This window comes from Heptranchias perlo, unplaced genomic scaffold, assembly GCF_035084215.1.
Source record: "Heptranchias perlo isolate sHepPer1 unplaced genomic scaffold, sHepPer1.hap1 HAP1_SCAFFOLD_1573, whole genome shotgun sequence".
NCBI classification, from domain to species: Eukaryota; Metazoa; Chordata; class Chondrichthyes; order Hexanchiformes; family Hexanchidae; genus Heptranchias; species Heptranchias perlo.
The window spans coordinates 10,085-33,107 of NW_027138832.1; the positions used below are offsets into that span (position 1 = coordinate 10,085).

Below are 23,023 nucleotides of genomic sequence, written 5' to 3' on the forward strand. Positions count from 1 at the left end.
CCCGTGAACGAATAAAAAAATAAAGGGCTTTCGGAGATCCTGAGCTCCCAATTCAGGAACAAGAGGGACCGGAGAAAGGGACAATTCGGTTGACAAAAGGGGCAGCGTGCTCCGAGCCTCAAAGACCCCTCTTGGGTCAGGTTACACGGAGGTCTCGGGCCTGACCCCAGGTTGCGTGATCAGGCGGTCACGTTGCATGGTGTGTCTGTGGCCAATTCTGTGACAGTTAAATACACCTCTGGGCCCTGGGCCCAGGAGAACTGCCTTGGGCCTCCTGCTACTCTCATCTTGCCAATCTTATGTCGTCTCAAAAAATGCCAATCCCCTGCCAGGCTTCATCACTCAAATGGACAGAGATGTGTTGCTGAGTCACCCACAGGGAGCTGGAAAGTCCCAGGGTACGTCCTCAGCCTGGACGGAGTTTGCTGATGTCTGTAAAAGGGGTCCCTGACGGAGAGAGACTCCCTCTGTAAAAGGGGTCCCTGACGGAGAGACTCCCTCTGTAAAAGGGGTCCCTGACGGAGAGAGACTCCCTCTGTAAAAGGGGTCCCTGACGGAGAGACGATGCTTGAAAAGACGACATCATTTATTTAAAACATGACAGGGTTTATTGTTCAACAGTATAAAACGTTGGACAAAACACAGGGAAGTAAAGATTTACAATCGATATTAATGACTTGGATGAAGGGACCGAGTGTAATGTCTCCAAGTTTGCTGACGATACAAAGCTCGGTGGGAGAGGAAGCAGTGAGGAGGACGCAGAGAGTCTGCAAAGGGATGTAGACAGGTTCAGTGAGTGGGCAAGAAGGTGGCAGATGGAGTATAATGTGGGGAAATGTGAGGTTATTCACTTTGGTAGGAAGAATAGAAAAGCAGAATATTTTTTGAAATGGTGAGAAACCATTAAATGTTGGTGTTCAGAGGGATTTGGGTGTCCTCGTACATGAGTCACAGGAAGTTAACACGGGGGGACAGCAGGCAATTTAGACGGCAAATAACATTGAAAGATGATCCGCGATTGGTGAGTCTCACGGCTTCCGGAAGAATCTGAGCACTAGGTAACAGGCGAGACGGAAGGCCAGCAGGAACAGGAGGAGAATTAAGATGCTCGCATAGATGGGAAAGTTGGCATTATAACTGGCCAAGATATCATCCCTCGGGACGTAGGCAGTGGTGTTTGAGGTGTTCCTGACCACATTGCAGTGGCGAAAGGCTGAGTTACGTGCCTTACATCTGCAACAGAAGGGATTAATCAATCATTTATCAAATGTATTGGGGCAAAAATACATTTCATTGCTTTATTAGGACCGGGATGTCAGGATCGAGCGCTCCCAGGGGGCAGGTACAGCACGGGTTAGATACAGTGTAGAGCTCCCTCTACATTACCCTGACAGTGTGTCCCCCACTTTATACCCAGTGTCAGGATCGAGCGCTCCCAGGGGGCAGGTACAGCACGGGTTAGATACAGTGTAGAGCTCCCTCTACATTACCCTGACAGTGTGTCCCCCACTTTATACCCAGTGTCAGCATCGAGCGCTCCCAGGGGGCAGGTACAGCACGGGTTAGATACAGTGTCGAGCTCCCTCTACATTACCCTGACAGTGTGTCCCCCACTTTATACCCAGTGTCGGCATCGAGCGCTCCCAGGGGGCAGGTACAGCACGGGTTAGATACAGTGTAGAGCTCCCTCTACATTACCCTGACAGTGTGTCCCCCACTTTATACCCAGTGTCGGCATCGAGCGCTCCCAGGGGGCAGGTACAGCACGGGTTAGATACAGTGTCGAGCTCCCTCTACATTACCCTGACAGTGTGTCCCCCACTTTATACCCAGTGTCAGCATCGAGCGCTCCCAGGGGGCAGGTACAGCACGGGTTAGATACAGTGTGGAGCTCCCTCTTACCTGACAGGAGAGGTGGTGTCTGTATATTTTGGGAGTGTCTCGAACTATTGATCAGGTGCATGGGCGAGTGCTTGATTGAGGAGTGTGAGAGTGCGTGTGTGTGTGTGTGTGTGTGTGTGTGTTGAGGGACGGTCCCTAACTCTCCATGAGCTACACGGGGAGGGCGAACAGCCAGAGCGGCAGCGTCGGTGAGTGTTTAGGGACAGTCCCTAAGTTTACATTCCGCACAAGGGGCCGGCGGAGCGATCGCGGGAGGGCGCGTGCGTTTAGGGACGGTCCCTAACTTTACACGCGGTCCACGGGGAAGGGCGGCCGACAGCGGGGTCGGGCGTGTGTTTAGGGATGGTCCGTGGATGAGGGGTCTGATTGAGGAGGGAGAGAGAGTGTGTGCGTTTAGGGACGGTCCCTAACCCTCCACGAGGTGGAAGGGGAGAGGGTTACTCCATTAGGGTGAGGGTGAGGGGTCGTGCGTACACAGAGGCCAAAGAGGGAGGGCTGTACTCACAGAATGGAGTGATTGTTGGCGAACTCCAGGCGGAGCATGACGTGGAACGGGTAGCTGAGGAATGAAAGGTATCGGGCCCAAGACAACCAAACAGGCAAATTCTGGATGTAGAACCCTCCCAACAACAGGGTGAGGAGCATGTAGGTGGTCGAGAAAGTCATGGACTGGTCATACTGCAGGAACAGGGCGCTGGAAAACAGCCCGATGGACTAGGAGAGAGAGAGAGAGAGAGAGAGGGGATGGAGTTAGTATCAGCCAATTGCATCACATGAAAACATCCCATCTGCCTTTCCGGTGGTCTCGTCACCAACCCCTGCCCGCACCCACCAGCACCCCCCGCCGGCCGCCAACGTTAAAGACCCCACATAACCCCTAGGGGTCAGCCCGAGCATTGTCCGCACCCACAGGACGATTCGCCTCGACTGCTCCTTGTGGGAGCGAGTTCCACATTCCCACCGCTCTCTGGGGAAAGAGGTTTCTCCTGAATTCCCCATTGGATTTATTTGTGACGATCTTATATTTATTGCCCCCCTGGATCTGGTCTCCCCCACAAGTGGAAACATCTTCTCTACGTCTACCCTATCGAACCCTTTCATAATCTTAAAGACCTCCATCAGGTCACCCCTCAGTCTTCTCTTTTCTAGAGAAAAGAGCCCCAGCCTGTTCAGTCCTTCCTGATAGTTATAAACCTCTCAGTTCTAGTATCATCCTGGTAAATCATTTTTGCACCTTCTCCAGTGCCTCTTTATCCTTTCTATAATATGGAGACTAGAACTGTGCACAGTGCTCCAAGTGTGGTCTAACCAAGGTATATGGAGACCAGAACTGTGCACAGTGCTCCAAGTGTGGTCTAACCCAGGTATATGGAGACCAGAACTGTGCACAGTGCTCCAAGTGTGGTCTAACCAAGGTATATGGAGACCAGAACTGTGCACAGTGCTCCAAGTGTGGTCTAACGAAGGTATATGGAGACCAGAACTGTGCACAGTGCTCCAAGTGTGGTCTAACCAAGATATATGGAGACCAGAACTGTGCACAGTGCTCCAAGTGTGGTCTAACCAAGGTATATGGAGACCAGAACTGTGCACAGTGCTCCAAGTGTGGTCTAACCAAGGTATATGGAGACCAGAACTGTGCACAGTGCTCCGAGTGTGGTCTAACCAAGGGATATGGAGACCGGAACTGTGCACAGTGCTCCCAGTGTGGTCTAACCAAGGTATATGGAGGCCAGAACTGTGCACAGTGCTCCGAGTGTGGTCTAACCAAGGTATATGGAGACCAGAACTGTGCACAGTGCTCCAAGTGTGGTCTAACCAAGGTATATGGAGACCGGAACTGTGCACAGTGCTCCCAGTGTGGTCTAACCAAGGTATATGGAGACCGGAACTGTGCACAGTGCTCCAAGTGTGGTCTAACCAAGGTATATGGAGACCGGAACTGTGCACAGTGCTCCAAGTGTGGTCTAACCAAGGTATATGGAGACCAGAACTGTGCACAGTGCTCCAAGTGAGGTCTAACCAAGCTAACTGGTCTATGGTTCCCTGGACTGGTTCTATCTCCCTTTTTAAATATCGGAATCACATCAGCTGTCGGCCAGCCCTCTGGCACTATTCCCTTTTCAAATGAATTTTAATATCTGTGTAACGGTGTCTCTGCTATCTCCTCCCTAACTGCTTTTAATATCCGCGAATGTAATCCATCCGGACCAGAGGTTTTAGCCTCTCGACGTTTGATTAATTTATCAATTATCTCCTCCCCTTTCCATCTTAAATGTCTTAATATCTTTTTTTGACCCCTTCTTCTCATGTCCTGCCCACCTCGTCCGTCTCTCTGGTAAATACCGAGGCAAAGTAATTATTTAATTTTTCCCTCATTTCGCTGTCATAACCTGGGAGTTTATCCGTGTGTATCCCTTCGTGGCCCTATCCCAATCCTGAATTTTCTTTTGTAATTCATGTGTCTGGAGAATACATTGTTACTTTTTATATCCCTTGATCATTTAATTTTGTCGTTTCTCTTTGCTTTCCGAATTGTTTTTTTTTAAACTTCTTTCTGAACCTTTTCATATTCCCTTTTGTCACCCTCTCCTTTACTGTCTGCGGACTGAGTCTCTGCTTTTTGCTTTAGTTTACATTTTGCCCTTGTCTCTTTGTCCATCCATGGCTTGTCATGACTGGCTCGTTCGTTCTTGCTTTTTACCGGGATGTAATTCTCCTCAACTCTATTAATCACCGTTTTCAATGTTTCCCTCTGCTGTTCAAGTCCTTTGTTTATCAGCAAATTTTCCCACTTTATTTCCGTTCTCATCCCCTGAAAATCAGCTTTTTCCCCCCCCCCCCAATTTATTACTTTGGTCTTTTCCACACCCACGTCCTTCTCAATCTTTATCTTAAACCTTATTATGTTGTGATCGCTATTGCCTAGATGCTCCCCTACGCTCACTGCTCTTATCCGTTCTGGCTCTTTCCCCATTACCAGATTCCTCTCTTGTTGGGCTTTTTTTTACATCCAGGGTAAGAGAGGAGTCCTGCAGAGATTGTAAAATCTCCGCTCCATGTACCTCTTTACCTCCCCCTTCTTGCTCGTTTATTTGGGGTTGGTTAAAATCTCCCCTGATTATTATTCTACGTCCTTCACTCATTTCATATATTTGCTCACATATTACTTCCTCCACCTCCTTTCCACTATGAGGTGGTCTGTACTATACCCCTATTAGTGTGGTCGATATCTTCTTATCTCTTATTTCAATCCATACGGATTCCCTGTCTATCCTTCTGTGAGTTAAGTCTCGTTTTCCCACTGCCGTTACGTTATCTCTAATTATTACAGCTATTCCAACCCCCCCTCCCTCACCCCTCTTCTCCATTCCCTATCCTTTCTGATTATGTTACAACCTGCAATATTTCGTTGCCACTCCTGCCCTTTATGCAGCCATGTTTCAGTTATTCCGACTGCATCTGCCTCCTCGCTACGGATTATTGCCTCCAGTTCCCCCGTTGTATTTCAGACGCTGTTTACATTGCTGTGCAGGGAGTTCAATTAATCTTGATTAATTGTTCCTTTTACTTCATTTTAACGGTCCTTTTATACTCCTGGTTTATAACTGGATTTAAACCCAGACCATTTCTGTTATCTTTACTCCTGACCCCGGCCTGACCTTTACTCTCCTCTCATGTTCCTTTTATCTTTAAGCTTTGGTTTTTGCCTCGAAAACCCTCCCCCCATCTTGCTCCTTTAAAACCTGACGCACGGCCCGATTTATCTACTCCGCTGGGACGCTGGTCCCATTCCCGTTCAGGTGGAGCCCCCGTCCGAGTGGGATGAATCCTTCCTCTCCCAGTACTGGTGGCAGGGTCCCATCAAATGGAACCCCTCCTTGTCTGCCCAATTATATCAACGGAGAACAAAGTGGGGGACACCCTGTCAGGGTAATGTAGAGGGAGCTCCACACTGTATCTAACCCGTGCTGTACCTGCCCCCTGGGAGCGCTCGATGCTGACACTGGGTATAAAGTGGGGGACACACTGTCAGGGTAATGTAGAGGGAGCTCTACACTGTATCTAACCCGTGCTGTACCTGCCCCCTGGGAGCGCTCGATGCTGACACTGGGTATAAAGTGGGGGACACACTGTCAGGGTAATGTAGAGGGAGCTCTACACTGTATCTAACCCGTGCTGTACCTGCCCCCTGGGAGCGCTCGATGCCGACACTGGGTATAAAGTGGGGGACACACTGTCGGGGTAATGTAGAGGGAGCTCTACACTGTATCTAACCCGTGCTGTACCTGCCCCCTGGGAGCGCTCGATGCTGACACTGGGTATAAAGTGGGGGACACACGGTCAGGGTAATGTAGAGGGAGCTCTACACTGTATCTAACCCGTGCTGTCCCTGCCCCCTGGGAGCGCTCGATGCCGACACTGGGTATAAAGTGGGGGACACACTGTGGGGGTAATGTAGAGGGAGATCTAACCCGTGCTGTGCCTGCCCCTCAGTCCCTCACCTACCTGGGCAGTTAACGCTGTGAGCATCATCAAACCCATGTCTGCAAAGTAAGCGCTCACACCATTCAGGCCCGCCATCCAGTATGTGATGGTCACGTTCAGGGCTGGTTGGATGATTGTCAGGGGTATCTCAGAGGTCATCTTTGCCAGGTAGTAAGCAGAGAGTCGATAGCAGCCTGACAGTCTCTCCTTATTAATGATGGGTCGTTCCGCTGGGACTGGAAGACAGAGGAGGGCCAGTGAGTTCTTGTAGAGATTGGGGTCTCGGGGGGTCCCCGAGACCCTCACTGAGAGTCAGAGAGTGATAGTTAATACCAGAGGAATGGACCCTCACCCGCACACCCCCATCAAATACACCCTCACCCCCACACTCCCATCAAATACACCCTCACCCCCCCATCAAATACCCCCTCACCCTCACACCCCCATCAAATACACCCTCACCCTCACACCCCCATCAAATACACCCTCACCCCCCCATCAAATACCCCCTCACCCTCACACCCCCATCAAATACACCCTCACCCGCACACCCCCATCAAATACACCCTCACCCCCCCATCAAATACCCCCTCACCCGCACACCCCCATCAAATACACCCTCACCCCCACACCCCCATCAAATACACCCTCACCCCCACACCCCCATCAAATACACCCTCACCCCCACATCCCCATCAAATACCCCCTCACCCCCACACCCCCATCAAATGCACACTCAGCCCCACATCCCCATCAAATACCCCCTCACCCCCACACCCCCATCAAATACACACTCAGCCCCACATCCCCATCAAATACCCCCTCACCCCCACATCCCCATCAAATACCCCCTCACCCCCACACCCCCATCAAATACACCCTCAGCCCCACACCCCCATCAAATACACCCTCACCCCCACATCCCCATCAAATACCCCCTCACCCCCACACCCCCATCAAATACACCCTCAGCCCCACACCCCCATCAAATACACCCTCACCCCCACACCCCCATCAAATACACCCTCACACCCCCATCAAATACACCCCTCACCCCCACATCCCCATCAAATACACCCTCACCCCCACATCCCCATCAAATACACCCTCACCCCCACACCCCCATCAAATACACCCTCACCCCCACACCCCCATCAAATACACCCTCACCCCCACATCCCCATCAAATACACCCTCACCCTCACACCCCCATCAAATACCCCCTCACCCTCACACCCCCATCAAATACACCCTCACCCCCACACCCCCATCAAATACACCCTCACCCCCACATCCCCATCAAATACACCCTCACCCCCACATCCCCATCAAATACCCCCTCACCCCCACATCCCCATCAAATACACCCTCACACCCCCATCAAATACACCCCTCACCCCCACACCCCCATCAAATACACCCTCACCCCCATATCCCCATCAAATACCCCCTCACCCCCACACCCCCATCAAATACCCCCTCACCCCCACACCCCCATCAAATACCCCCTCACCCCCACATCCCCATCAAATACCCCCTCACCCCCACATCCCCATCAAATACCCCCTCACCCCCACACCCCCATCAAATACCCCCTCACCCCCACACCCCCATCAAATACACCCTCACCCCCACACCCCCATCAAATACACCCTCACCCCCACATCCCCATCAAATACACCCTCACCCCCACACCCCCATCAAATACCCCCTCACCCCCATATCCCCATCAAATACCCCCTCACCCCCACATCCCCATCAAATACCCCCTCACCCCCACACCCCCATCAAATACCCCCTCACCCCCACACCCCCATCAAATACACCCTCACCCCCACACCCCCATCAAATACCCCCTCACCCCCATATCCCCATCAAATACCCCCTCACCCCCATATCCCCATCAAATACACCCTCACCCCCACACCCCCATCAAATACCCCCTCACCCCCACACCCCCATCAAATTAACCCTCACCCCACACCCCCATCAAATACCCCCTCACCCCCACATCCCCATCAAATACACCCTCACCCCCACATCCCCATCAAATACACCCTCACCCCCACACCCCCATCAAATACCCCCTCACCCCCACACCCCCATCAAATACACCGTCACCCCCACACCCCCATCAAATACACCGTCACCCCCACATCCCCATCAAATACCCCCTCACCCCCACACCCCCATCAAATACCCCCTCACCCCCACATCCCCATCAAATACACCCTCACCCCCACACCCCCATCAAATACACCCTCACACCCCCATCAAATACACCCTCACCCTCACACCCCCATCAAATATACCCTCACCCCCACACCCCCATCAAATACACCCTCACCCCCACATCCCCATCAAATACCCCCTCACCCCCACACCCCCATCAAATACACCCTCACCCCCACACCCCCATCAAATACACCCTCACCCCCACACCCCCATCAAATACACCCTCACCCCCACACCCCCATCAAATACACCCTCACCCCCCCATCAAATACCCCCTCACCCCCACACCCCCATCAAATACACCCCCACACCCCCATCAAATACCCCCTCACCCCCACATCCCCATCAAATACACCCTCACCCCCACACCCCCATCAAATACCCCCTCACCCCCACATCCCCATCAAATACACCCTCACCCCCACACCCCCATCAAATACCCCCTCACCCCCACACCCCCATCAAATACACCCTCACCCTCACACCCCCATCAAATACACCCTCACCCCCACATCCCCATCAAATACACCCTCACCCCCACACCCCCATCAAATACCCCCTCACCCCCACATCCCCATCAAATACCCCCTCACCCCCACACCCCCATCAAATACACCCTCACCCCCACACCCCCATCAAATACACCCTCACCCCCACACCCCCATCAAATACACCCTCACCCCCACACCCCCATCAAATACCCCCTCACCCCCACACCCCCATTGATGATTCCCAAACACGAACTCCAATTCGCTGTGTAATGTTGCTCAGACTCACATAATGCTGCAGTCTGTAGCATTGAATTGAATGACCAGAACGATACCAGGAAAAACAACTGGAAGGACAAGGAGGGAGAGATTGTGAGAATTACATCAACCTCACATCAGTCAATCGCCAAGTGACATCGTGTTTACAGCACAGAAACAGGCCATTCGGCCCAACAGGTCTATCCCGGTGTTTATGCTCCACACGAGCCTCCTCCCTCCCTACTTCATCTCACCCTCTCCCCATCTCCTTCTATCCCTTTCTCCCTCATGTGTTTATCGAGCTTCCCCTTAAATCCATCTCCACTATTCACCTCAACTACTCCTTGTGGGAGCGAGTTCCACATTCTCACCGCTCTCTAGGTAAAGAAGTTTCTCCTGAATTCCCGATTGGATTTATTAGTGACGATCTTATATTGATGGCCCCCTAGTTCTGGTCTCCCCCCACATCAGTACCGACCCTCCGACAGTGCGGCGCTCCCTCAGTACTGACCCTCCGACAGTGCGGCGCTCCCTCAGTACCGACCCTCCGACAGTGCGGCGCTCCCTCAGTACCGACCCTCCGACAGTGCGGCGCTCCCTCAGTACTGACCCTCCGACAGTGCGGCGCTCCCTCAGTACCGACCCTCCGACAGTGCGGAGCTCCCTCAGTACCGACCCTCCGACAGTGCGGCGCTCCCTCAGTACCGACCCTCCGACAGTGCGGCGCTCCCTCAGTACCGACCCTCCGACAGTGCGGCGCTCCCTCAGTACCGACCCTCCGACAGTGCACGGTTCTATCAGAAATGGGCAAGCGGGGAGTTTCGCCTGGATTACGGGGCTCGAGTCTCTGGAGTGGGGGTTCGAACCCACGCCCTTCTGACTCGGAGACGAGAGAGAGAGAGAGAGAGAGAGCGACCCCGACTGAGACACAGCTGTGTGAAGAAGCAAGAGAGACGGAGGGGGCATGAATAATGAGATGGAACATACCAATCCTCCAAAGGCCCGGATTTGCTCCTCCACATTGGGGAGCTGCCAATAGACGGCCCCTGGAACCAGGGAGATGATGAGGGTCTGGGTGATGTTCAGCCAGGACAGAAAGACCCCTCGCTTTTGCTTGAAGTTGCGGGCAGTCAGGGTGACGTACTGAGTCCAGAACGAGGAGGCCCAGCGCACATCCTGGTCATCATCAATGGACCGAGACATCCCTGGAACAAGGAGAGACATCTTACATCGCCAGGAAATAAGCTCCATGGTGCAGTACAGGCCGGGGTCTCATAGACCCTCTACATTACCCTGACAGTGTGTCCCCCACTTTATACCCAGTGTCGGCATCGAGCGCTCCCAGGGGACAGGTACAGCACGGGTTAGATACAGTGTCGAGCTCCCTCTACATTACCCTGACAGTGTGTCCCCCACTTTATACCCAGTGTCGGCATCGAGCGCTCCCAGGGGGCAGGTACAGCACGGGTTAGATACAGTGTCGAGCTCCCTCTACATTACCCTGACAGTGTGTCCCCCACTTTATACCCAGTGTCGGCATCGAGCGCTCCCAGGGGGCAGGTACAGCACGGGTTAGATACAGTGCAGAGCTCCCTCTACATTACCCTGACAGTGTGTCCCCCACTTTATACCCAGTGTCGGCATCGAGCGCTCCCAGGGGGCAGGTACAGCACGGGTTAGATACAGTGTAGAGCTCCCTCTACATTACCCTGACAGTGTGTCCCCCACTTTATACCCAGTGTCGGCATCGAGCGCTCCCAGGGGGCAGGTACAGCACGGGTTAGATACAGTGTGGAGCTCCCTCTACATTACCCCGACAGTGTGTCCCCCACTTCATACCCAGTGTCGGCATCGAGCGCTCCCAGGGGGCAGGTACAGCACGGGTTAGATACAGTGTAGAGCTCCCTCTACATTACCCTGACAGTGTGTCCCCCACTTTATACCCAGTGTCGGCATCGAGCGCTCCCAGGGGGGCAGGTACAGCACGGGTTAGATACAGTGTAGAGCTCCCTCTACATTACCCTGACAGTGTGTCCCCCACTTTATACCCAGTGTCAGCATCGAGCGCTCCCAGGGGGCAGGTACAGCACGGGTTAGATACAGTGTAGAGCTCCCTCTACATTACCCTGACAGTGTGTCCCCCACTTTATACCCAGTGTCGGCATCGAGCGCTCCCAGGGGGCAGGTACAGGACGGGTTAGATACAGTGTCGAGCTCCCTCTACATTACCCTGACAGTGTGTCCCCCACTTTATACCCAGTGTCGGCATCGAGCGCTCCCAGGGGGCAGGTACAGCACGGGTTAGATACAGTGTAGAGCTCCCTCTACATTACCCTGACAGTGTGTCCCCCACTTTATACCCAGTGTCGGCATCGAGCGCTCCCAGGGGGCAGGTACAGGACGGGTTAGATACAGTGTCGAGCTCCCTCTACATTACCCTGACAGTGTGTCCCCCACTTTATACCCAGTGTCGGCATCGAGCGCTCCCAGGGGGCAGGTACAGCACGGGTTAGATACAGTGTCGAGCTCCCTCTACATTACCCTGACAGTGTGTCCCCCACTTTATACCCAGTGTCAGCATCGAGCGCTCCCAGGGGGCAGGTACAGCACGGGTTAGATACAGTGTCGAGCTCCCTCTACATTACCCTGACAGTGTGTCCCCCACTTTATACCCAGTGTCAGCATCGAGCGCTCCCAGGGGGCAGGTACAGCACGGGTTAGATACAGTGTCGAGCTCCCTCTACATTACCCTGACAGTGTGTCCCCCACTTTATACCCAGTGTCAGCATCGAGCGCTCCCAGGGGGCAGGTACAGCACGGGTTAGATACAGTGTAGAGCTCCCTCTACATTACCCTGACAGTGTGTCCCCCACTTTATACCCAGTGTCGGCATCGAGCGCTCCCAGGGGGCAGGTACAGCACGGGTTAGATACAGTGTAGAGCTCCCTCTACATTACCCTGACAGCGTGTCCCCCACTTTATACCCAGTGTCGGCATCGAGCGCTCCCAGGGGGCAGGTACAGCACGGGTTAGATACAGTGTAGAGCTCCCTCTACATTACCCTGACAGCGTGTCCCCAGGATTTGAGATATTCCCTGTACCTTGTTTCGGTCCGTGACTCTGTGAGTTATTTTCACTTTGTCTGGGTCCAGTGATCTCTCGATGTTTATTCACGGTGAGACCATTAGGAATTTCATCATCTGCTCCTACACTTGCAAAGTACTGGGAGTCCAATGGGCATTCCGAGCTGGTCTTCCTGGGAATGGGGGCAGGAAGATGGGACAGATCAAAATGCAACTCTCTGTTATTTTAAAGGCATGAGTTACATCAAGCCGACAGCACAGAAACAGGCCATTCGGCCCAACAGGTCTATCCCGGTGTTTATGCTCCACACGAGCCTCCTCCCTCCCGACTCCATCTCACCCTCTCACCATCTCCTTCTATCCCTTTCTCCCTCATGTGTTTATCGAGCTTCCCCTTAAATCCATCTCCACTATTCCCCTCGACTACTCCTTGTGGGAGCGAGTTCCACATTCCCACCGCTCTCTGGGGAAAGAAGTTTCTCCTGAATTCCCGATTGGATTTATTAGTGACGATCTTATATTTATGGCCCCCTGGTTCTGGTCTCCCCCCACAAGTGGAAACATCATCTCTACGTCTACCCTATCGAACCCTTTCATAATCTTAAAGACCTCGATCAGGTCACCCCTCAGTCTTCTCTTAAATCAGGTGTCCCTGACGGAGAGACTCCCTCTGTAAAAGGGGTCCCTGACGGAGAGACTCCCTCTGTAAAAGGGGTCCCTGACGGAGAGACTCCCTCTTTAAAAGGAGTCCCTGATGGAGAGACTCCCTCTGTAAAAGGGGTCCCTGACGGAGAGACTCTCTCTTTAAAAGGAGTCCCTGATGGAGAGACTCCCTCTGTAAAAGGGGTCCCTGACGGAGAGACTCCCTCTTTAAAAGGGGTCCCTGACGGAGAGACTCTCTCTTTAAAAGGAGTCCCTGATGGAGAGACTCCCTCTGTAAAAGGGGTCCCTGACGGAGAGACTCCCTCTGTAAAAGGGGTCCCTGACGGAGAGACTCCCTCTTTAAAAGGAGTCCCTGACAGAGAGACTCCCTCTGTAAAAGGGGTCCCTGACGGAGAGATTCCCTCTTTAAAAGGGGTCCCTGATGGAGAGACTCCCTCTTTAAAAGGGGTCCCTGACGGAGAGACTCTCTCTTTAAAAGGGGTCCCTGACGGAGAGACTCCCTCTTTAAAAGGGGTCCCTGACGGAGAGACTCCCTCTTTAAAAGGGGTCCCTGATGGAGAGACTCCCTCTTTAAAAGGGGTCCCTGACGGAGAGAGACTCCCTCTTTGAAAGGGGTCCCTGACGGAGAGACTCCCTCTTTAAAAGGGGTCCCTGACGGAGAGACTCCCTCTTTAAAAGGAGTCCCTGATGGAGAGACTTCCACTTTAAAAGGGGTCCCTGACGGAGAGACTCCCTCTTTAAAAGGGGTCCCTGACGGAGAGACTGCCTCTTTGAAAGGGGTCCCTGACGGAGAGACTCCCTCTGTAAAAGGCGTCCCTGACGGAGAGACTCCCTCTGTAAAAGGAGTCCCTGATGGAGAGACTCCCTCTTTGAAAGGGGTCCCTGACGGAGAGACTCCCTCTTTAAAAGGGGTCCCTGACGGAGAGACTCCCTCTTTGAAAGGGGTCCCTGACGGAGAGACTCCCTCTTTAAAAGGAGTCCCTGATGGAGAGACTCCCTCTTTGAAAGGGGTCCCTGACGGAGAGACTCCCTCTTTAAAAGGGGTCCCTGACGGAGAGACTCCCTCTTTGAAAGGGGTCCCTGACGGAGAGACTCCCTCTTTAAAAGGAGTCCCTGATGGAGAGACCCCCTCTGTAAAAGGGGTCCCTGACGGAGAGACTTCCACTTTAAAAGGGGTCCCTGACGGAGAGACTCCCTCTTTAAAAGGGGTCCCTGACGGAGAGACTCCCTCTTTGAAAGGGGTCCCTGACGGAGAGACTCCCTCTGTAAAAGACGTCCCTGACGGAGAGACTCCCTCTTTAAAAGGGGTCCCTGATGGGGAGACTCTCTCTTTGAAAGGGGTCCCTGACGGAGAGACTCCCTCTGTAAAAGGCGTCCCTGACGGAGAGACTCCCTCTTTAAAAGGGGTCCCTGACGGAGAGACTCCCTCTTTGAAAGGGGTCCCTGACGGAGAGACTCCCTCTTTAAAAGGGGTCCCTGACGGAGAGACTCCCTCTTTAAAAGGGGTCCCTGACGGAGAGACTCCCTCTGTAAAAGGGGTCCCTGATGGAGAGACTCCCTCTGTAAAAGGGGTCCCTGACGGAGAGACTCCCTCTGTAAAAGGGGTCCCTGACGGAGAGACTCCCTCTTTAAAAGGGGTCCCTGACGGAGAGACTCCCTCTTTAAAAGGGGTCCCTGACGGAGAGACTCCCTCTTTAAAAGGGGTCCCTGACGGAGAGACTCCCTCTTTAAAAGGGGTCCCTGACGGAGAGACTCTCTCTTTAAAAGGGGTCCCTGACGGAGAGAGACTCCCTCTTTGAAAGGGGTCCCTGACGGAGAGACTCCCTCTGTAAAAGGGGTCCCTGACGGAGAGACCCCCTCTTTAAAAGGAGTCCCTGACGGAGAGACTCCCTCTGTAAAAGGGGTCCCTGACGGAGAGACTCCCTCTTTAAAAGGGGTCCCTGACGGAGAGACTCCCTCTTTAAAAGGGGTCCCTGACGGAGAGACTCCCTCTTTAAAAGGGGTCGCTGACGGAGAGACTCCCTCTTTAAACAGGGTCCCTGATGGAGAGACTCCCTCTTTAAAAGGGGTCCCTGACGGAGAGAGACTCCCTCTTTGAAAGGGGTCCCTGATGGAGAGACTCCTTCTTTAAAAGGGGTCCCTGACGGAGAGAGACTCCCTCTTTAAAAGGGGTCCCTGACGGAGAGAGACTCCCTCTTTAAAAGGGGTCCCTGACGGAGAGAGACTCCCTCTTTGAAAGGGGTCCCTGACAGAGAGACTCCCTCTTTAAAAGGGGTCCCTGACGGAGAGACTCCCTCTTTAAAAGGGGTCCCTGACGGAGAGACTCCCTCGTTAAAAGGGGTCCCTGATGGAGAGACTCCCTCTTTAAAAGGGGTCCCTGACGGAGAGAGACTCCCTCTTTGAAAGGGGTCCCTGACGGAGAGACTCCCTCTTTAAAAGGGGTCCCTGACGGAGTGACTCCCTCTTTAAAAGGAGTCCCTGATGGAGAGACTTCCACTTTAAAAGGGGTCCCTGACGGAGAGACTCCCTCTTTAAAAGGGGTCCCTGACGGAGAGACTCCCTCTTTGAAAGGGGTCCCTGACGGAGAGACTCCCTCTGTAAAAGGCGTCCCTGACGGAGAGACTCCCTCTTTAAAAGGGGTCCCTGATGGGGAGACTCTCTCTTTGAAAGGGGTCCCTGACGGAGAGACTCCCTCTGTAAAAGGGGTCCCTGACGGAGAGACTCCCTCTTTAAAAGGGGTCCCTGACGGAGAGACTCCCTCTTTAAAAGGGGTCCCTGATCGAGAGACTCCCTCTGTAAAAGGGGTCCCTGACGGAGAGACTCCCTCTGTAAAAGGGGTCCCTGACGGAGAGACTCCCTCTGTAAAAGGGGTCCCTGACGGAGAGACTCCCTCTTTAAAAGGGGTCCCTGACGGAGAGACTCCCTCTTTAAAAGGGGTCACTGATGGAGAGACTCCCTCTTTAAAAGGGGTCCCTGACGGAGAGACTCTCTCTTTAAAAGGGGTCCCTGACGGAGAGAGACTCCCTCTTTGAAAGGGGTCCCTGATGGAGAGACTCCCTCTTTAAAAGGGGTCCCTGACGGAGAGACTCCCTCTTTAAAAGGAGTCCCTGACGGAGAGACTCCCTCTTTAAAAGGAGTCCCTGATGGAGAGACTCCCTCTTTAAAAGGGGTCCCTGACGGAGAGACTCCCTCTGTAAAAGGGGTCCCTGACGGAGAGACTCCCTCTTTAAAAGGGGTCCCTGACGGAGAGACTCCCTCTTTAAAAGGGGTCCCTGACGGAGCGACTCCCTCTTTAAACAGGGTCCCTGATGGAGAGACTCCCTCTTCAAAAGGGGTCCCTGACGGAGAGAGACTCCCTCTTTGAAAGGGGTCCCTGATGGAGAGACTCCTTCTTTAAAAGGGGTCCCTGACGGAGAGAGACTCCCTCTTTAAAAGGGGTCCCTGACGGAGAGAGACTCCCTCTTTAAAAGGGGTCCCTGACGGAGAGAGACTCCCTCTTTGAAAGGGGTCCCTGACAGAGAGACTCCCTCTTTAAAAGGGGTCCCTGACGGAGAGACTCCCTCTTTAAAAGGGGTCCCTGACGGAGAGACTCCCTCTTTAAAAGGGGTCCCTGATGGAGAGACTCCCTCTTTAAAAGGGGTCCCTGACGGAGAGAGACTCCCTCTTTGAAAGGGGTCCCTGACGGAGAGAGACTCCCTCTTTAAAAGGGGTCCCTGACGGAGAGAGACTCCCTCTTTAAAAGGGGTCCCTGACGGAGAGAGACTCCCTCTTTGAAAGGGGTCCCTGACAGAGAGACTCCCTCTTTAAAAAGGGGTCCCTGACAGAGAGAGACTCCCTCTGTAAAAGGGGTCCCTGACGGAGAGACCCCCTCTTTAAAAGGGGTCCCTGACGGAGAGACTCCCACTTTAAAAAGGGGTCCCTGACGGAGAGACTCCCTCTTTAAAAGGGGTCCCTGACGGAGAGACTCCCTCTGTAAAAGGGGTCCCTGACGGAGAGACTCCCTCTGTAAAAGGGGTCCCTGACGGAGAGACTCCCTCTGTTAAAGGGGTCCCTGATGGAGAGACTCCCTCTGTTAAAGGGGTCCCTGACGGAGAGACTCCCTCTTTAAAAGGGGTCCCTGACGGAGAGACTCCCTCTTTAAAAGGGGTCCCTGACGGAGAGACTCCCTCTTAAAAGGGGTCCCTGAGGGAGAGACTCCCTCTTTAAAAGGGGTCCCTGACGGAGAGACTCCCTCTTTAAAAGGGGTCCCTGAGGGAGAGACTCCCTCTTTAAAAGGGGTCCCTGACGGAGAGACTCTCTCTTTAAAAGGGGTCCCTGACGGAGAGACTCCCTCTTTAAAAGGGGTCCCTGATGGAGAGACTCCCTCTTTAAAAGGGGTCCCTGACGGAGAGAGAGTCCCTCTGTAAAAGGGGTCCCTGACGGAGAGACTCCCTCTTTAAAAGGGGTCCCTGATGGAGAGACTCCCTCTTTAAAAGGGGTCCCTGACGGAGAGACTCTCTCTTTAAAAGGGGTCCCTGACGGAGAGACTCCCTCTTTAAAAGGGGTCCCTGACGGAGAGACTCCCTCTTTAAAAGGGGTCCCTGATGGAGAGACTCCCTCTTTAAAAGGGGTCCCTGACGGAGAGAGACTCCCTCTTTGAAAGGGGTCCCTGACGGAGAGACTCCCTCTTTAAAAGGGGTCCACTGACGGAGAGAGACTCCCTCTTTGAAAGGGGTCCCTGACGGAGAGACTCCCTCTTTAAAAGGGGTCCCTGACGGAGAGAGACTCCCTCTTTAAAAGGGGTCCCTGACGGAGAGAGGACTCCCTCTTTGAAAGGGGTCCCTGACAGAGAGACTCCCTCTTTAAAAGGGTCCCTGACGGAGAGACTCCCTCTTTAAAAGGGGTCCCTGACGGAGAGACTCCCTCTTTAAAAGGGGTCCCTGATGGAGAGACTCCCTCTTTAAAAGGGGTCCCTGACGGAGAGAGACTCCCTCTTTGAAAGGGGTCCCTGACGGAGAGAGACTCCCTCTTTAAAAGGGGTCCCTGACGGAGAGAGACTCCCTCTTTAAAAGGGGTCCTGACGGAGAGAGACTCCCTCTTTGAAAGGGGTCCCTGACAGAGAGAGACTCCCTCTGTAAAAGGGGTCCCTGACGGAGAGACCCTCTCTTTAAAAGGGGTCCCTGACGGAGAGACTCCACTTTAAAAGGGGTCCCTGACGGAGAGACTCCCTCTTTAAAAGGGGTCCCTGACGGAGAGACTCCCCTCTGTAAAAGGGGTCCCTGACGGAGAGACTCCCTCTGTAAAAGGGGTCCCTGACGGAGAGACTCCCTCTGTAAAAGGGGTCCCCGACGGAGAGACTCCCTCTGTTAAAGGGGTCCCTGATGGAGAGACTCCCTCTGTTAAAGGGGTCCCTGACGGAGAGACTCCCTCTTTAAAAGGGGTCCCTGAGGGAGAGACTCCCTCTTTAAAAGGGGTCCCTGATGGAGAGACTCCCTCTTTAAAAGGGGTCCCTGAGGGAGAGACTCCCTCTTTAAAAGGGGTCCCTGACGGAGAGACTCCCTCTTTAAAAGGGGTCCCTGAGGGAGAGACTCCCTCTTTAAAAGGGGTCCCTGACGGAGAGACTCCCTCTTTAAAAGGGGTCCCTGACGGAGAGACTCCCTCTGTAAAAGGGGTCCTTGACGGAGAGACTCCCTCTTTAAAAGGGGTCCCTGAGGGAGGGACTCCCTCTTTAAAAGGGGTCCCTGACGGAGAGACTCCCTCTTTAAAAGGGGTCCCTGACGGAGAGACTCCCTCTTTAAAAGGGGTCCCTGATGGAGAGACTCCCTCTTTAAAAGGGGTCCCTGACGGAGAGAGACTCCCTCTGTAAAAGGGGTCCCTGACGGAGAGACTCCCTCTGTAAAAGGGGTCCTGACGGAGAGACTCCCTCTTTTAAAAGGGGTCCCTGACGGAGAGACTCCCTCTTTAAAAGGGGTCCCTGACGGAGAGACTCCCTCTTTAAAAGGAATCGGTGACTCTGTTCAGACGGAGCGACCGGGTAGATCGTAGAGATACGATGTAACTGAGCTGACACTTACCGTAAGGCGTTCGCTGATGTCACAATCTTCTCTCTCACCTCGGGAGATTGCTTGATCTTATCGACTGTCGTCGGCAAATTGGAAAGAAAGGGGAAGTGGGTCAGTGTGGGAAACCCTTCCCTCAAACACCCCACTCTCGTTTGGGACAATGTCTGAGGGTCACCTGTCAACTTGTGCATCATCCGGTCTGGAACGACACTTTGGGGAATGCTCATTCTCTCCAATCCTCACCGGACTCCACACTCAACTATTCCAACCCTCTCCTGGCCGGTCTCCCAGCTTCCACCCTCTGCAGCTGTCAGCTCATCCAAAAATTCCTGCTGCCCCCTGCCGCCCCCCACCCCCGTATCCCAACTCACACCGAGTCGTCCGTTCACCCCTCGCCCCCTGTGCTCGCTGGACCGGCATTGGCGCCCAGTCTGGGAACGCCTCGATTTGAAAATTCTCCATCCTCGAGCTCAAATCCCTCCATGGGCTCTCGGTCTCCCCCTCCCTATCTCTGGCACCTCCTCCAGCCCCCCACAGCCCTCCGAGATCTCTGCCCTCCTCAATTCTGGCCTCTCGTCATTCTCCAGTCCCCCTCTTTCCACCATTGGCGGCCGTGCCATCAGCTGCCTGGACCCCGAGCTCTGGGATTCCCTCCTTCTGTGCTGCATGATTTAATGAACTCCCTCCGAGAGTGCGGCGCTCCCTCAGCACCGACCCTCCGACAGTGCGGCGCTCCCTCAGTACTGACCCTCCGACAGTGCGGCGCTCCCTCAGTACTGACCCTCCGACAGTGCGGCGCTCCCTCAGCACCGACCCTCCGACAGTGCGGCGCTCCCTCAGTACCGACCCTCCGACAGTGCGGCACTCCCTCAGCACCGACCCTCGACAGTGCGGCGCTCCCTCAGTACTGACCCTCCGACAGTGCGGCTCTCCCTCAGCACCGGACCTTCGACAGTGCGGCGCTCCCTCAGTACCGACCCTCCCACAGTGCGGCGCTCCCTCAGTACCGACCTCCGACAGTGCGGCGCTCCCTCAGTACTGACCCTCCGACAGTGCGGCGCTCCCTCAGTACTGACCCCCCGACAGTGCGGCGCTCCCTCAGTACTGACCCTCCGACAGTGCGGCGCTCCCTCAGTACTGACCCTCCGACAGTGCGGCGCTCCCTCAGTACTGACCCTCCGACAGTGCGGCGCTCCCTCAGTACCGACCCTCCGACAGTCCGGCTCTCCCTCAGTACCGACCCTCCGACAGTGCGGCGCTCCCTCAGTACTGACCCCCCGACAGTGCGGCGCTCCCTCAGTACCGACCCTCCGACAGTGCGGCGCTCCCTCAGTACTGACCCTCCGACAGTGCGGCGCTCCCTCAGTACCGACCCTCCGACAGTGCGGCTCTCCCTCAGTACTGACCCCCCGACAGTGCGGCGCTCCCTCAGTACTGACCCTCCGACAGTGCGGCTCTCCCTCAGTACTGACCCTCCGACAGTGCGGCCCTCCCTCAGTACTGACCCTCCGACAGTGCGCCGCTCCTCAGTACTGACCCTCCGACAGTGCGGCCCTCCCTCAGTACTGACCCTCCGACAGTGCGCCGTTCCCTCAGTACTGACCCTCCGACAGTGCGGCGCTCCCTCGGTACCGACCCTCCGACAGTGCGGCGCTCCCTCAGTACCGACCCTCCGACAGTGCGGCGCTCCCTCAGTACCGACCCTCCGACAGTCCGGCTCTCCCTCAGTACCGACCCTCCGACAGTGCGGCGCTCCCTCAGTACTGACCCCCCGACAGTGCGGCGCTCCCTCAGTACCGACCCTCTGACAGTGCGGCGCTCCCTCAGTACTGACCCTCCGACAGTGCGGCGCTCCCTCAGTACCCCGACCCTCCGACAGTGCGGCTCTCCCTCAGTACTGACCCCCCGACAGTGCGGCGCTCCCTCAGTACTGACCCTCCGACAGTGCGGCTCTCCCTCAGTACTGACCCTCCGACAGTGCGGCCCCTCCCTCAGTACTGACCCTCCGACAGTGCGCCGTCCCTCAGTACTGACCCTCCGACAGTGCGGCCCCTCCCTCAGTACTGACCCTCCGACAGTGCGCCGCTCCCTCAGTACTGACCCTCCGACAGTGCGGCTCTCCCTCAGTACTGACCTGAGACCACACCGAGAGGTCAGTGGGACGATTTGTGCCCTGAGGGCTCGGTAGAACATGGCGATACTCACGGATAAAATCAGCGGGATTGTAGTGAGGGGAACAATGGAGGCCGAGGCCAGAGAAGAATTGCAGGATCTGGGATGCTGCTCCGTAGTAAGCAATCTACAGACAAGGAGAATCAGAAATTACAGGGAATCGCACAGTGTCAGGGTAATGGAGAGGGAGCTCTACACTGTATCTAACCCGTGCTGTCCCTGCCCCCTGGGAGCGCTCGATGCCGACACTGGGTATAAAGTGGGGGACACACTGTGGGGGTAATGTAGAGGGAGCTCGACACTGTATCTAACCCGTGCTGTACCTGCCCCCTGGGAGCGCTCGATGCTGACACTGGGTATAAAGTGGGGGACACACTGTGGGGGTAATGTAGAGGGAGCTCTACACTGTATCTAACCCGTGCTGTACCTGCCCCCTGGGAGCGCTCGATGCTGACACTGGGTATAAAGTGGGGGGACACACTGTCAGGGTAATGTAGAGGGAGCTCTACACTGTATCTAACCCGTGCTGTACCTGCCCCCTGGGAGCGCTCGATGCCTGACACTGGTATAAAGTGGGGGACACACTGTCAGGGTAATGTAGAGGGAGCTCGACACTGTATCTAACCCGTGCTGTACCTGCCCCCTGGGAGCGCTCGATGCTGACACTGGTATAAAGTGGGGGACACACTGTCAGGGTAATGTAGAGGGAGCCTCTACACTGTATCTAACCCGTGCTGTACCTGCCCCCTGGGAGCGCTCGATGCTGACACTGGGTATAAAGTGGGGGACACACTGTCAGGGTAATGTAGAGGGAGCTCTACACTGTATCTAACCCGTGCTGTACCTGCCCCCTGGGAGCGCTCGATGCTGACACTGGGTATAAAGTGGGGGACACACTGTCAGGGTAATGTAGAGGGAGCTCTACACTGTATCTAACCCGTGCTGTACCTGCCCCCTGGGAGCGCTCGATGCTGACACTGGGTATAAAGTGGGGGACACACTGTCAGGGTAATGTAGAGGGAGCTCTACACTGTATCTAACCCGTGCTGTACCTGCCCCCTGGGAGCGCTCGATGCCGACACTGGGTATAAAGTGGGGGACACACTGTCAGGGTAATGTAGAGGGAGCTCTACACTGTATCTAACCCGTGCTGTACCTGCCCCCTGGGAGCGCTCGATGCCTGACCACTGGGTATAAGTGGGGGACACACTGTCAGGGTAATGTAGAGGGAGCTCTACACTGTATCTAACCCGTGCTGTACCTGCCCCCTGGGAGCGCTCGAATGCTGACACTGAATAAAGTGGGGGACACACTGTCGGGGTAATGTAGAGGGAGCTCTACACTGTATCTAACCCGTGCTGTCCCTGCCCCCTGGGAGCGCTCGATGCTGACACTGGGTATAAAGTGGGGGACACACTGTCAGGGTAATGTAGAGGGAGCTCTACACTGTATCTAACCCGTGCTGTACCTGCCCCCTGGGAGCGCTCGATGCTGACACTGGGTATAAAGTGGGGGACACACTGTCAGGGTAATGTAGAGGGAGCTCTACACTGTATCTAACCCGTGCTGTACCTGCCCCCTGGGTTTGAGACACACGTACCTCACCGTCGGTCATGAGCAGGAGTTTATCGAACATGTGAAAGATCTGGGATGAGGGCTGGTGGATCGATGTGATCACAGTCTTGCGATGTTA

General features: G+C 54.7%; 1 protein-coding gene across 1 annotated transcript; it reads right to left on the minus strand.

Moving 5' to 3' along the window:
* Positions 1 to 1,028: 1,028 nt before the first annotated feature.
* Positions 1,029 to 23,016, minus strand: LOC137309280 (uncharacterized). The gene is made up of 9 exons (XM_067977539.1): positions 22,931 to 23,016; positions 21,364 to 21,457; positions 19,171 to 19,234; positions 12,473 to 12,627; positions 10,359 to 10,576; positions 9,403 to 9,460; positions 6,412 to 6,626; positions 2,408 to 2,580; positions 1,029 to 1,233 (listed from the first exon to the last, which is right to left on the minus strand). Exons 1-9 carry the CDS (start codon positions 22,964 to 22,966, stop codon positions 1,029 to 1,031), a joined length of 1,218 nt encoding a protein of 405 aa, XP_067833640.1. The 5' UTR covers positions 22,967 to 23,016.
* Between the last annotated feature and the right edge of the window lie 7 nt (positions 23,017 to 23,023).

What these genes read in the sequence shown, in the direction of transcription:
- LOC137309280 (XM_067977539.1), bottom strand. Translation starts at nt 22,966, where the DNA reads ATGTTCGATAAACTCCTGCTCATGACCGACGGTGAG. An exon ending in TGCTCATGACCGACGGTGAG is followed by an intron (nt 21,458 to 22,930) that starts GTACGTGTGTCT and finishes CCTTGTCTGTAG; the next exon opens with ATTGCTTACTACGGAGCAGC. An exon ending in CAATCCCGCTGATTTTATCC is followed by an intron (nt 19,235 to 21,363) that starts GTGAGTATCGCC and finishes TGCCGACGACAG; the next exon opens with TCGATAAGATCAAGCAATCT.